At 52.6% G+C, this 15,233-nt stretch overlaps 1 protein-coding gene across 4 annotated transcripts in view; it reads right to left on the bottom strand.

The window, feature by feature from the left end:
- Positions 1 to 2,167: 2,167 nt before the first annotated feature.
- Positions 2,168 to 15,233, bottom strand: part of PIP5K1C (phosphatidylinositol-4-phosphate 5-kinase type 1 gamma) — a 31,906-nt gene continuing 18,840 nt past the window's right edge. The window contains exons 7-18 of one of the 4 annotated variants that reach the window (XM_061355789.1): positions 14,763 to 15,062; positions 14,046 to 14,251; positions 12,668 to 12,751; positions 12,142 to 12,190; positions 11,092 to 11,176; positions 10,024 to 10,185; positions 9,025 to 9,163; positions 8,702 to 8,734; positions 7,529 to 7,630; positions 7,221 to 7,374; positions 3,395 to 3,478; positions 2,168 to 3,021 (exon numbers count right to left, since the gene is read on the bottom strand). In XM_061355789.1, coding sequence (XP_061211773.1) covers positions 3,019 to 3,021; positions 3,395 to 3,478; positions 7,221 to 7,374; positions 7,529 to 7,630; positions 8,702 to 8,734; positions 9,025 to 9,163; positions 10,024 to 10,185; positions 11,092 to 11,176; positions 12,142 to 12,190; positions 12,668 to 12,751; positions 14,046 to 14,251; positions 14,763 to 15,062 — 1,401 coding nt within the window. In that variant the 3' untranslated portion in view covers positions 2,168 to 3,018. Of the gene's footprint in view, positions 3,022 to 3,394; positions 3,479 to 6,036; positions 6,771 to 7,220; positions 7,631 to 8,701; positions 8,735 to 9,024; positions 9,167 to 10,023; positions 10,186 to 11,091; positions 11,177 to 12,141; positions 12,191 to 12,667; positions 12,752 to 14,045; positions 14,252 to 14,762; positions 15,063 to 15,233 lie in introns of those variants that run through there. The other 3 variants (XR_009725836.1, XR_009725834.1, XR_009725835.1) reach the window with 3 other exon arrangements.

Consider the following 15,233-nt stretch of genomic DNA (forward strand, 5'->3'; position numbering starts at 1 on the left):
CTTGAGCTTCACCAAAACACGTCTGAAAGCGCAGTTTGGGCACTCGGGGCTCTCTGTGCCAGCCCCGTGCTGCGCCCCTCCAGAGCCTTCACAGGAGCTTGATGGCAGGCACGACACAGATGCTGGTTTTCTCTTGCCAAATCCACCTGCACTTTGGCAATAGCCAGAGCCGACAGCTCACCAGGGCATGTCCCACAGAGCCAAGAGTTCCAGACGGGATGACAGGGATGAAGGAGAGCAAACAGCTACACGGGGACCAGCTGTCTCATAGGGCTGCTCTGCTCAAACCTTAGTGGAGTAAGAGAAACATGGTGCTTCCTCTTAATGATGGAGAGAGCAGGGGGTTACACCAGGGAGCTTCTGGGTCACTACAGAAAACCCTGACCAAGAAAGCACACGCAGCTTATGACCCAGGTGGGCTGGAAGTTCAGTGGGACAGAACTGCACAAGGATTGTCTCAAAAAGCCTGAAGGCTCGAGGAAAGCCAATGCTTGGAATGAACATGCTGCAAGAGGTTTGGGGTTCTCCACCTCTTGGAACCCAGAGCTCCACCCGGTTCGTGGAGTTCATTCACTGAGATGCTCCATGGAGGTGGGGCTCACATGCTCCCTGCACAGAGGCTTCAGAGCCTCCAGAAGTGAGGGGAAGGAATGAAAGTCTCCATCAACAACGTTTAAACCATCTTAAACAAGGTGCTTGATTTCAGTTGGCTGGAAAGGCCCGAGGGGGACAAACCCAGCACCCTCAAGCCCGGTTGGTTCCAGGGTGGTGAGCTCAGGCCAGGCCACCTGAGCCCAGCTTCCTGGACTCCTCCAGCACAGAACCCAAGAGCAGCACCTGAAGATGCACAAGGGATGTGGTTCCCTCTGGCCTCTACGCACAGCATCACTTTGAGAGGAAAAAAAAAGGCTGAATTCTCAACATTTTGAAGCCTCCAGCTTTCAGCCCAGATGCAGGGCTCCTGTCCCCTCTCCTCCGAGCTCCTGGAGCACTGCCCACAGCCTGTGGAGCCCAGGGCTGGCACAGAGGCGATAAGGGACATTCCTCAGCCTGCAGCAGGGCTGCCATGGAGCAATGCTGGCAGCCGGGTGAATGAGCCATCGAGGAGTGACTCAAAGGGGAGAGTTAGACTTCCAATAGATTATTTGGTAAATACACCTAATGGCAGCAGCTTGCAAGATCTGCAACCTGTGCTCGAGAGCAGCACACCTTACAGCCTTGAGCATCTGCAGGCAAAGGGGGGAAGTCTGGGTTCTGCAATGCTAGGCAAGAAAACATCCATTCCTGAAGATCCTCACCAAGCTCAGCACATGAAAGCAACTTCCACCAGCCCAGTTTCCCTCTGCGACCTGAATTAAGCTGTCCTGAGCACTGCCGGGAATTCAGACTGGGAGAAGGGTCCCTTTCCCCCACTCCTCTGCAAGGAATCCCAAGGACAGTCTAACCATTGTAAGAACGACATTTTGACCCTCTTTCTTAAGCAAGGCTCATAAAGCACAGGAATGAGACCTGGCTCCTTCTGGTCTAAAGGATTTCCCTTCTCTCTGGGATATCAGGATGGGCTTGCTGGAGTTGAAGATAATGCTATGGCATGTGCCCTGCTGGCGGTTGGGCAAGCCTTGTCTTAACACCACCTGGAGACACCAAATGCCCTTGCTTTAAATCCCTCCTCAAGCAAACTACAGACAGCTGAAGCAGTGATTCCCAGCAGCTGATGTTACCACAGGCAACAACATCCCGGTCACCAACAGAGCCCATGAGCACAGCATTTGGTGGCAGAGCCAAGCTCCCATTCCCGCCTCCAGTGCCTTGCTGACCACCCTGAGGTACAGATGATCTACATGAACCTAATGGTTGTGCCCCCCGAATACACCCATGAGCATGCAAGGTGCTAAGTGGCTCCAGTGGGATGCAGTGTCCGGCCCAGGCACAGCTGGTCCCAGGAGGTGCACATCTGTCCGTGCCAGTGTGTCCGGTGCAGCAGTCAGTTCAGAGGAAGCGCTGGGACTCGGAGCACAGAGTGAGGGGTGGATGCAGCGGTGCAGCACATGGCGGAGGCAGAACCCAGCACGACAGCCAGAGGAGAGCTGAGGTGACATCACTGTCCCTCGGGATTGGTCCAAGATCGCTCTTGCTGCCCCCACACAGTGGCACAGATTGAGAGAAGTCACCAGCGATGCTTTAATCCAAGAAAATTGGCATGGCTACTTTGGACTACTGTAACATGGGAGTGATTCTATTCCATGGCCTTTAATACATTGCATTTTCATAGCACCTTTCATCCCAGGGTTTAAGTGCTTTAACGGAAGCGGGTACTGTGCACCCCTTATCATGGGGGAAACCGAGGCACAGAGTGGTCAAGTGACTTGCCTTAGATCACTCGGCAAAACCGTGGCAGAGTCTGGACAGCCTTAAACCTCCCGACTCCATCAGCTGGTCAGACCATGTTGCTGCCTCCAGTGAAGCCACTCCGGTCCCTGCCCTCCCCAGCAACGTGCTCCTACCAGTTCTCCAGTGAGGTCTCACACTCCTGATGCACAAATATATGATAGGAAAAGAAAAGAAACAAAAAAAAAAAGGGGGGGGGGGGGAAAGAGTGCAGTAAACTAAATGTTTAAAAAAGCACATTTGTGCTGTCTCTGTGCAAAGGTAAAAGAAATAAATACATGGTTAAAAACTTAAAAAGGTTCACAGTATCACACATGGATAGGTAGCTACGGTAGTGCACGTCTGGAAAACACTGTATTACTACTCAGGATTCTCTACACCCCGCTGCTGCCTCCCTCAGGAGCTGCGGGTGGTTTCCTTTGCTGCCCACGTCTGGGATAAGTAGAAAGACATGGTTATAGTTTTGCTCCGTTCTGAAATGCAGTGCCCGGGATCCTGCAGTGCAGCAATACTGGTTGGTGTCAGCAAGCTCTTCCCCATCCCACTGGAATGGCTGCATCAACAAAAGGGGATCACATCGACCTGCAGAGGGAATCGCTGCTCTCTGGGGCTTCTGTGTCTGCATAGAGATTACTGCAAGAGGCAGAGAAAAGAGAGTCAGCACCTGCCCTCGGCCCTGTGTGTGGTTCCACGTGAGCCCAGCCAACTCCCCACAATCACATCAAGCATGAAAGAAGTCCAAGGTTGTAAATCTTGCATCCTCCAGTAATGACAACCCCACTGGAGAACTTCATCTCCCCAAAGCTGTCACTGCACCACACCATTCAGAACAAGCCACAGCCCCTGCTCTGCCAGCACAGGAGATCTCGCCTGCTGTCACAGAGCTGACCCGAGTCACAGCAGGGCTCTGCTGCAGCCATGCAAGAGCCCCCATGCTGAGGGGACACAGCCACAAGCTCTCACCTCGACCCACTGGGCACCCAGCACCCGTGTCTTGTGCACTTACTGTATCGCTCTCCTCATCAGAGACAGAGTGGAGCTGAGCGCTATAGTGGAGCGGGGAGTAAACCCAACTCCTCTCGTCTGTCGGCTGCCAGAGTGGCCAGAGACGGTGGGGAGAATGCAAGGAGAGCAGCAGCAGAGCAGGGAGCAAAGGAGAGAAAAGGGAACAAATAAAAGGAGAAAATAAAAAGAGTAGGAAACAATACATAAGAACAGTCCACCTGAGGGAGAGAACTGAGCTTGGTGCTGGCTCTCAGCAGAGGAGCCTTCCTCATCTTTGGTACGTCCATGGGACAGCCCACCAGCAGCTGACACTGCACCCTGCTCCCCTGCAGCAGGGATGGCACAACCACTGCTCTTGCAGGGACAGCTTTTTAGGGCTTTGAGATGCCAGAGAAACCTCAGCTCCCTCCCTGCCACAGCAGCACCCCTGCTCTAGAGCAACCGAGAGACACGAGGCAAGGACTTACCTAGGGGCAGTGACAGAGCTTGTGGTTCTTGCTACCCACTCCCAGCCCTCAACCTCCCCTTTCCTGAGCCGTGTGCAGGAGACAAGCTGGCATCTTACAGTGAAACATGGTCTGGTTTGCTATGCCTTCCCCCTTCCCTGCAGGCCAAGCAAGGCAGCAGATAGGTGGGTTAGACCATGGTGGATGGTGGCCACAGAAAGGAAGCAGTTATCACTGAGTGTCTTGGAGACAGTGGAGTGATGGGAATGAATATGACAAAGGAGGCAAAACACAAGTGGATCTTGGAACGAATAAGGGGGAAGAGGGTGCGTGCCAAGGGAGCTGGTTATCACAGCACTGGGCATTGTGTGACAAGACACTTCTGCTACTGACACAGCTCAGAGAAGCCCAGGAGGATTCAAAGGCTGGTGTCTGCTTCTGGTGTTCCTGGGGGGGGACCCACTTCTGCAAATGGGCTCTTTTGTCTCCAGAGGTGCTCCCAGAGAGAGGAAACTGCACCCTTTGACAGCCTGGGATTTGCAGAGGAAGAGAAATGGAACCGGGTGCTTGGAAAAAGCCTGGTGGGGGCTTAACAGTCTACAACGTACAATAAACTAACGACAAAAAGACAGAGGAGCTTTGAAGCACCAGGTTCCACATGCTGAACCCCATCAGTAACTGCAGCTTCACTAGCAGAGAACGGAGGGAAGAGCAACCTTGCCTCCAACTTCTCACAGGGCTCTAGTGAGAGCCTCTTGAGCTTTTCTGCTCTAGAGGCACAGAAAAGCTCAACACTGCATAAAACCTCCCCCACATCCTGTTGCTCATCCATCCTGACTGAACTGCAGGCTCCAGCCAGCCTCTTCCAGAGCCTTTGGGGAGCTCAGATGCATGCAGGGAGCTGCAAACCCAGAGGGGACATAAAGGAGCATCTGGTGCAGGACCATGCTATACAAATGCTTGTGCTGAGGCTCTGGCACTGCCTTTGAGCAGATGAGCTCCCCCAGAGCCCTAGAAGGGTAGCAGCCTGAGCTCTGGATTCAGCTCCTAAATACTCAGCTGCTTCCCTGCATCCTGTGGTAAGGAAAGGAAAACCTCCACTGCTCCCAGAAAACCTGCAGTGAGGAGGGAGCACACTGGTGCTGTTGAGAAGGGCTGGAGAGCTGAAACCACACCTAACCCAGCAGCAGCTCCTAACTCCCTTGGCTGTAGGAGCTGCTCACTATCCCTGCCATGAGCCTAAATGGTCAGACTTGGGTTTTTAGCAGCTTCAAAACATCTTAACGGTCTCTTTGGAACCTCATCTGGCTTCCTGGGCTGAGTCTAACATTACCTACAAAGGCTCAGGTGCCTCTCTGGCCAGTTCTGGTGCTTGCAAGTTCACCCGAGGAATGGGTGATAGCACAGCCCATCCCACGGCAGAAGCTGTGTCACCAGCCTGCAGAAAAGCAGGACAGAGCACGTGCTCCTGCAAGGCCCTACAGGGAAGATCCATTTGTGTCACTGCAGTATGCTCCCCTGGTTGCTTCTGGGCCACATGACACAGAGCCCCAGCAGCCCAGGGAAAGGGAGCACTGGCCCCAGTGTTTCAAAGCTGCAGCCCTGCTCCCCTATGAGCTGGCACGTTCACTTACACTCCCAGAGGAAAGCCAGGTGGTTCGGAATCTGTGCTGGCGGGGAGAGTAAATCCAGTACCTCCCATCTGTGAACTGGATGGCCCCAGGAGGAGCGAGGTGAGAAAGGAAACAAGAGGGAAAAAAAAAGGATGATGTGAAAAACAGAATGAAAGAGAAAGCAACAACCACGGGGTTGGACAACCCCAGGCCTGAAGGGCTCAGCGGGCAGGAAAGCCGTGCGTGGAAAGAGCAGTGTCCAAGCCCTGCCACCAGCTCTGCACTTTCATTCTCCTGGGGGTGAACAGGAGGATAAAGTGCTCTCCTTTCAGGAGCAGGCTCCCAGAGATCAGATCACAGTCCCCTGGGACTTGACAGATCATCCCTTGACCATCACCCCTGGAGCACTCCTGGCAGTGAGCAGCCGCGGCTCCAGCCCTGCTGCACTCTCATGCTCCAGCTCAAGTGCTTTTCCAAGGACAGCGCCCATGGGAACCCAAAAATCAGCTTTTCCCTTCATCCCAGCAGTGAGAAACACTCCACAGCACACGACACACATTTAACACAAAACAAGGACTCGGATGAAGTATGAAATGCTGATGAGCAGTCGGTCACGCTCTCTGGGAGCACATACTGCACACAGATGGTTTCCTCTGGATAAAGAGGACTCCAACAAGTTGGGGGGTGAGTCCATCTGCCCAGGGACATGGAGGAAGAGAAACTGACCTTTCCTATAAGACACTTGCCATTGGAACAGGCAGCCTGCAGCCAGCTGCCACCCACAGGCAAAGAAAGAGCAGGTGGGGTTAGAGGGAGCTGTTGGCATGCATAAAAACCGAAACCAGACGAGCCTTTAAAATGGAGCTGATTCCTTCCACAGCCCCCACGAGCCTTGGGATGACTCGGCAATGAGTGAGCAGCTCTACAGCAGAGTCATGCAAGCACAGGGAAAGGCAGACGTTGCCATTTTTAGGTTAGCCTGAAAGGCTCATCACAAGGGCTCAGCTCCATCACCACGTACCCAACAGCAACATGTCGGTGCAGGGAGGGTATGGGCACATCCTTTACTGAGATGGTTCCAGCAACTGGACACAGAGGAGAGCTCTCAGGGTCAGACCTTCAGCTCTGCTCTGGGAGCCCACAGGGCACATCCATGTGGCTAAAAACCCTTCTCTGGTTTGTAGAAGCTGCTCAGACATTGTGATGGCTGACTGAGGAACAGCTCCAGGCTCCACAGCACTCTGCTGCCAACCAGCAACCACCTCACTTACTCCCTGTCTCAGCAGTAGATATCCACTGCATCACCTAATGCATCTGCCTGCAGGGAAAGGAAAAGCCAGAGTTCACCAGAGCCCAAGGTCAGCCCCACTGCAATCACCTCCCTTCTGGCTCTAGGCCACTGGGGCACGTTTGAGCTCAGGAAAGCAGTCGGGCTCTCTGGCTGAGGAAGGAAGAACCCCTCAGTTGCACCTACATTCACCCTGGCTTGTCCCACGAGTGAACATGGCCTAGATAAACCCTTCATCCTTCTTGGAAGTAGAGCAGCACACCTATGGTTACATCCACAGCAGCAGTGCCACCCATCTGAGCCCTACAAGATGCTGGTTTGCATTCTCCAAGGGTTAATCCATTTGCTTGTACTCAAAAACCCACCCAGTGTCAAGATCTCAAGGTGCTCAACATGCAGATGGTACTGCCCTGCACCCAACTGCCTTGTCCAACCTTTCCCATCCCACCCCTAACTGGCCAGGCAGAGAGGGTGTCTTACAAAGTATATGTCTGTGACTGGCACATCATCTTCATCCGAGGCCTGGCTGGCTGGTTCCGAGGCCTGGCTGGCTGGTTCCGAGGCCTGGCTGGCTGTCTCTACCTCTATAGTAGCTGTGGATGTTACAATGGCACAGGCTGAAGAAGCTGCCTCTCTGGAGGGGGGAAAAGATGACAGAGTCTATCAAAATTGAGCAAGCAAGGCTATGATTTACTACAGAGGTGCTGGAGATGTTCCACTGTCACATCCAGGACCAAATGACATCAGGCAGGGGTCTGCAAAGCTGCCCAAAACCATAGAACACTCACTCTTTGTCATCTTCAGGAGCTATGATCTCAACATCACACTTGGGCTCCAGCTCGACACTGATCTGCTGAAGCTCCTCCTCAACCCGCACCTCCTCGTGTGACCTGGAAACCAAGCGAGACGTGGGAAAGGAGGACAAGAGGAAAGGGATTAAACAGCCAGTGTCAGTGGAGTACGAGAGGAGAGAGGACTGGCCTCTGGGGAACACCTGTGCCCAGAGTTTGCCTGGCATTATTTATCAGCCACACAAGGGTCAAAGCCTCTGACTTCTTCTGAGACTCCCAAAGCTGCCCAAGCACGCTCCAGGGTTAGCACTGGATTTACCTGCACACTCAGGAGCTGCCTGTGAGTCTTCAGTTTAATACCTCATGCTATTGGAGAAACTGCCTGGGCTAGCAGGGCTGGCTCCACAGTCCTCACTGGAAGAAGATGGCACATGCTTGGGAAACAACCGAGCTCCGGGTTCATTGACAGCACTGTCCTGCTCTGTGCCACCCCTGGCTGGAAGCCAGAGCCAAGAGCCAGCACTCCCATCCAGCCCCATGCTAGGCAACTCACTCCTCTTCCTCTCAAAACCCCAGAAGGGATTCCCCAGAAGATCAGAACAAACAGCTCTGGGGAGACCTTAGAGCAGCTCCCAGCACATAAAGGGGCTACAAGAAACCTGGGGAGGGGCTTGGGACAAGGGATGTAGGGACAGGCCAAGGGAATGGCTTGGACCTGCCCGAGGGGAGACTGAGCTGAGCTCTGAGGCAGAAGCTCTTCCCTGTGAGGGTGCTGAGGCGCTGGCACAGGGTGCCCAGAGAAGCTGTGGCTGCCCCATCCCTGGCAGTGCTCAAGGCCAGGTTGGACACAGGGGCTTGGAGCAAGCTGCTCCAGTGGAAGGGGTCCCTGCCCGTGGCAGGGGGTGGGAACTTGAGGAGCTTTAAGGTCCCTTCTAAACCAAACCAGGCTCTGGTTCTGTTTTCCTCACAAAGCACTGGGAGATCCACTTGTAAGGAAAATTCTGTCTAAATAACTGGGATCATTTGATTGCAGGAAGCAGATCGCCATCCTGCAGAGGACCGTGCCAAAATCTTGGGGCTGCTGAAATTCACGTTCAGCCCTTCAAGAGACATAAAGATGAATTTGAGGTTTCTGTACAGCAGTTCAAGACGAGATGAGACTTTCCTTACCTGCCATCCTGCCCTGAGGAGTGTGTACGCCTCCTGCAGAAGGAAACAACAACAGCAGAGTGTAAGGAGTGATTTAAGACAGGAATCCTGTCCCCAGCTCTAACTCCCCACCCCATGAGGGAGATGTTCTACTTAACAGCTGACACTTCTCCCAGCAATAATTAATCCCACCAAAGCTGTGTCTGTTTGTTCCCAGGAGAGGTTTCATTAAAGGCAGTCATTAACATTCCAGATCACAGGGCAGCTGCTGAGATGTGCAGCACAAGTAGGATCCGCAGCAGCCCGGCTGCAGAGGGGCAGGGGTGGGTGGGTGCTGCACTCACCTGTACCTGGGCTGCTCAGAGGTCTCCGAAGGGGATCGCTCGGGAACAGAGAGAGATGTTGAAGACAGTGTTGTGGCTATGGAAGCTGTGGTAGCTTCCTCAAAGGAAGGAGGTGTGCAAGGTAGCAGGTCTGGCCTGCCTGCTGGTCCAGAGTGGAGGGCAGGAGAGATGGAGGAAGAAAAGGATGAGTAGGTCAAACACCAGCACCTCACCTACACCAGCCCTGTGAGAGGCAGCTCCACCAGCAACCTGCCCACCCTCCCTGGGAAACTGCAGGAAGTTTAGCTGGGCTCATGAATGCAAGCGTCTTCCAAAGCATCCTCTAGAAGGGAGCCAGCAAGCACCATTCCCAGTGGCATAGACAGACAGTACAGGAAATGTAATGCCCGTGAAGACATCTCGCTGGCAACCAAAGCTGGATTAAAAGTCTTGGATCACCAGAGACAAATATCCAAGTGAATTAAGGGATAAATCCAGTGCTTGCTGCTTTGCACTTGAGGAGCCTGCCCTTCACCACTCATGTGTAAGGCCAGCCCAGATGGGAGCAAACAAAAGGCAGCACAGAACCAGGTAAACTGTCATTTATCTGATGGCCCTTGTAACTATTCAGACACTGTCATTAGAGTCCTATAGCTCCCAGCCCTTCCCTTCCACACCTTTTTAAGGGCTATGACTGCTGGTGCCTTGCAGCAGTGACACAAGCAAGCATTTTTACTCAGAACCATACAGTGCTGCAAAGAGATTCGGTCTTCAATGCAGAGGAGTTGCTTCCCCAGACAACTAACTCCTGGTGCTGTGACCAGAGAGCATACTCTTACATTCTCCCCTGTCCTGGTGAAAATTAGCACCTGCAAAGATACAGCAGTGAAGAGCAATTCACCAAGGAAGACGTGGTCAGTGCACAGTGGGGAACTTGATGAGCATGTGGGAGGATCCTAAGGAATTGCTACAAGAGAGAGGGTAATCACAGGGCCATGAGGCACCACATCAGACCATTACCTTCATCGTCAAGTGTGGGGTAGCTCCGGGCTGCACGAAGGTCATACTGTGTCTCATCCTTTTCAGAGGGAAGCTGGCTAGCTGAAAATGCAGCCATTGGACCAGCAGTCTTGACAGCCAGCAAGGCACTGCGCCCTTTCTTTGAGGGAGATGACTTCAGAGCTGGATGACAGGAGGGAAAGGAGATGAAATTCCTACCAGCAACTACAGTGGATGGAAAGCTGCCTGGCAGAAAAGGCCCCGGGGGTGCTGAGTGATGGAGCTGAACGTGAACTAGTTTGTGCCCAGGTAGCCAGAAGGCCAATAGCATCCTGGCCTGCATCAGCAGCACCAGGGCAGTGGTTGTGCCCCTGTGCTGGGCAATGGTGAGGCTGCACCTTGAATCCTGTGTTCAGTTCTGGGCTCCTCACAAGAGAGACACTGAGGTGCTGGAGTGGGGCCAGAGAAGGGCAATGGAGCTGGTGCAGGGCCTGGAGCACAGGGGTGATGGGGAAGGGCTGAGGCACCTGGGGGGTTCAGTCTGGAGAAAAGAAGGCTCAGGGGGGACCTGATGGCTCCCTCCAACTGCCTGACAGGAGGATGGAGCCAGGAGGGGCTGGGCTCTGCTCCCAAGGAACAAGGGATGGGACAAGAGGAAATGGCCTTAAGCTGCACCAGGGAAGGTTTAGATGGAGATGAACAATTTTTTCCCCAGAGGGTGGTCAGGTATTGAACTCCTGCCACACCAAAGGCACTTTACCCTTCCTAGAGGGAGAGAGGCCTCCACCCTCTGGCACACACACACAAGTAATCTGCAAGTGCCATCTCCCAAGGGCTGAGTGTGAGCCAGCCTGTGGGGACAGGAGAGCTCCGAGGCCAGTCTGAGCAGAGCAAAGCAAGCCATGGCAACCTGAGGGCTTTGCTCTTCCCCCAGTGGAGAAGCCTGCTCAGACTCTGCTCCAGAAACCCCCAACATCGACCAAAGCAGCACAACTGCTTTGACTCATCACGAGGGCATACTTACTTACTCTTGGGTAAGAGTAAGTACGGGCTTACTTACGAGGGCTTACTCTTGGGTAAGGTACTTACAGGAATTCTTTCGGAACACTGTGTTGGTCATGAATTTGAAAAACCTCTCTGCATAGAAGCTGGGTCTGTGTACAGACACCGTGTCCTGCAGAGGCAAAGAGCAGTTATTGCATCGGAAAAGTACCCCTCAATGCAGAATTTCTGTCACAACCAGCAGAGTCTTTTCTAATCCAACACTTAGCCCTGATAGAGCCTTAAAATGGAAAGGCTTAACTGAAATGAGCTGATTAATGCTATAAATAAGCCTGGAGCATTGCCTTTGATTTGATTGCATTTGATTATATTCTGGCTGTAACTTTAGAATGGATTTTGGTGATTTTATTTCTTTGTAGCCTTCTGGAGTTTTACACACATGACATTTCTCCTGGCTCTGCTGCATTCAAGGCACACCCAGGGGCCTTTCACACAGCACCGACCCCAGTGTGGAGCCAAGTTTCTCCACCCAGCTCACAGTTTGCACTTTTAAGTTGAAAATCCCAAACCCGGAGTTGTCTTTGTCCCTGCTGTTTCACTGTGCCACCGTGACTCGGCAGCCACACACTTCCTTTGCCTCATTATTTAAGGGAAGCCAGGATCTGTGATGCTGAGAAAGAGTTTCCACATCCAAGGTTGTTCTTTTGTAAATGTGCACACGGCTGCCGCAGGAGACACGGCAGCAGGGAAGCACTGAGAGGCATTTATTAGCAGATAGTTACTGGAGTGGAAAGAGTCAAAGAGAGCAAACACAGGGCTCCTGAACACACACCTGAATGCATACAGTGTGTGCGTACAGCTCCTGGTGTCATGGGGAGCAGGAAAACGACAGATGGGAGTAGAGGAGGAAAGCTGGTAGCACAATAGCTAAACATGCAAGGAGGTGGAGTGAGCAAGAAAACCTGATTGGGAATAAGTGGTACTATGCCTCTGTGGTGGCATAAGAGGGAAGAACTATTCCTTCCATCAGCTGCAACTGTGCCAGTTCAGGCACTATAAATAGCAAGGTAATCAGCAGCAAGTAGCATAAAGGAAGCCAAGGCAGGTAATCCTGCCATGGCCTGGACAGACACTCACCCCATCATGGACAAGGGCCTTCCAGGTATGTTCTAGCCTCTTGATGAACCTACATTCCAGGGGAGAAGTGAAGAGAAAGAGACAGATTCAGGCACATACTCTATGCCTAAGCCACACAGGGGAGATCACTGAGCTGCTAACAATTCCTCCTTCATCCAGGCGCAGCTTTCCTCCAGCCAAGACAGGTCAGCTGAGCACACCAGCACCTCTGAGCCAGGTCAGGACTGCCTGGGAACCCCACAGGGAAGGAGGAGCTGGGCTCCAGGAGGGGCAGATAATCAACTTCCAACCCTGGACTTATGATGCCTTGGAAACCTCTTATACCTTAGAAGAATGGCTCTGCATCACCAGCTGTTCTAAGGACAGGGTAAAAATCCACATCCCCCGCCGCGCACGGACAGACAGCTTTAGGCAGCCTGCCTACTCATTAGCAGACCCTTCAGCAGAGGAAAACCTTGCTGCTTCCATTCAGGATTAAAATAGATGTTAACATCCTTAAAGGCCAGGCAACTGCAAAGTTACCTACCTGTATGATTGAAGGATATCTATTATTCCTACATGGAGCAGTAGACGCTCTCCTTTGCCATTCACCGCTGGGATTCCTCCCATCCTGCAAGCAGAACAAAACTTCAGTGAGTGCACCCCCAAAATAACACCCTGAGCCCTGCAGAAGGGTGGGCAGCAGCAGCAGCTCTGAAAAAAGGGCTCTGATATGGTGGTCACAGTGCCAAATCTGCAAAGCCACTTTTGTGCACAACCAGGGGAAGTCACTGACTGACACAGTGCATCTCACACCAGGCGTCCCCAAGGTTCCTGCCTGCCTGGATCACCAAACACCAACGATCAGGAGAGGACCAAAGGTGACAGCTCTGCCTGGGCCAGACAGCACCACACTGCCTTCTCTTAGCTACAGGACTTCTTACTCTGGGGCTCAGAATATTTATCAGGTCACTGCAAGCTGCCTGCCTATTAGGGCAGCAAACCTTCAAGGATGAGGGTGTTTCCAGATCCATCCACACTAACATCAGTCCTGTTACAGGTGCAGCAACCACAAGCCCCAGCACACAACAAAAGAATGCCACTGGAATTAATGATGCTGCTTTGAAGAATGGAAACACCAAAGCATTATCCTGGCTCTGCTGTGACTGATCCTCCATCAGAACTGGAGCAGCTGGTTTCAGACACCAACAAAGAGTAAACTCCACCATCTTTTAGCACGTTTGGTACCCAGAGCCACAGAGACAGTCATGAGAGCCACAGGGCAGGCACAGGACAGGTTCTGGGCAAACCCATCAACCCACAGCTCCACCAGTTACTCCAGCACCTGGCTACACTGTTGTCTGCTAACCACACTGGGATGGCCTCGGGAAGTGTGAATGCTCCAACCCTGGCAGTGTTCAAGGCCAGGCTGGACACAGTCCTGGATGACATGGTTTAGCGTGTGGTGTCACTACCCATGGCAGGGATGCTGGAACTGAATGATCTTAAGGTCCTTTCCAACCCAAACTGTTCTATTCTATTCTACTGCCAGGGATTCCAAAGATGGAGTGATGGAGAACTAACTCCAAGCTCCTAGGAACAGGCTGACCCCTACTTCCATTCCAGTATTTGCATGCTCAGCTAGAACTGAGCAAGCTTATGCTTCCCAGAGCACGGGTAGATGTTCAGAGGCTGTTACAGGAGCTGCCAACCTATAGACTGGCCTAAGAAGAGAGGTAGGAGGCTGCAGTCTTCCAGCACTATTTCCCACCTCAGTTTCCCCCTTTCACACCATGCTGCTTTACTGGCAGCAGTACCACAACCCCCAGGAGAGATGCTCGCTCCTGACAGTTCATACCGGCCTCATTTGGGATTTACTACTCCAACTCCACCTCCCCCCCCAAGTGAACCAGGTTTTCACCTACGCGTCATCCGTGTCTATGGACTCCCCCCGGACAGCCCCACCCTGGATGGACTCCATGGCCGTGGAGTAAAGTGCCTTCTGCCCCACGGGACGCTTCTCATCCGACGTGCTGTGGGCTCCCTCGGACTGCTGCTCCCGTTCTTGCTGGTCTATGTTATGAACCCCAAGCAGGAGGCTGTAGTCCATGATTTTAAAGCTTTCCAACACCTACAAGTTAGCATTGAGTTTAAGAACAAAGACAAAATATCAGGCCAGCAGCTCAAAGGCAGCACAGACACCAAAGCACGGGACAGCCTGTCCACATCCCCTCTATCGACTCCTCTGCCAGAGCCTGAACAGTTCTGAATCAAAAGCCATCTCTGAATTTGATTGAATGGAGTTTGGCCATCCCACAGTCAACCCAAAGGGCCGAAGGCTTGCAAATTATGGTGTTGTCCCATGTATGTGCTGCACACTATACAGGAAAAATGTATTTAGTCCCAACAGATCAGCTCCAAGTGGAGCAGGCTGCCATGATCTGAGGCACCAGGCAAAGGATTACAGCCTTAGCCCTCAAAGGCTGTCATGAAATCCAACTCCACTGCTTTGCTTTCAGGGAAAAGCACAAGAGAAGGAATCTATCCTGCTTTGGGGTTAGCAGATTAGTAAGTTTCTCAGTCATCTGCTCTTTGCCATGCTCGAGAGCCACGGAACTTCATCAACCTGCTCCCCTCCTTACCAGACAGTCCCGTTGCAGTGTTTTCACCAGTGCAGTGAAGGTGTCTGCATCCAACATCAGGCCCTCGGGTATGTCTTGCATGAAGTCTAGATCCTTGTACGTAGGGCTGGACTTTTCTTTTTCCTTCTTGGATGCCCGGCGTTTATAGGTGGAGCCTTTCAGGTCAAACTTCAGGTGCATTTTGACCACACGAGGCAGGATGTTGTTCATCACAACCACACGGATGTTTTTGCCCCCTGACTGCACACAGTAGAGTCCATAAAACTTTGGTAGCAGTGTCCGGGGGTTCTGGTTCAGGTTCTGCAGACGGATTGGGAAAAAACATAGGGAAAGGTCATTGTGGCAGAGAACTGCTGCGTTCAATACATGTTATAGAACCATGGAATGGGTTTGGTTGAAGGGAGCTTAAAGCTCCTCCAGTTCCAACTCCTGCCATGGCAGGGACCCCTTCCACTGGAGCAGCTTGCTCCA

Source organism: Neopsephotus bourkii, unplaced genomic scaffold (genome assembly GCF_033783945.1).
Source record: "Neopsephotus bourkii isolate Nb327-2 ecotype Australia unplaced genomic scaffold, CSIRO-AGI_Nbou_v1 NB_838, whole genome shotgun sequence".
NCBI classification, from domain to species: Eukaryota; Metazoa; Chordata; class Aves; order Psittaciformes; family Psittacidae; genus Neopsephotus; species Neopsephotus bourkii.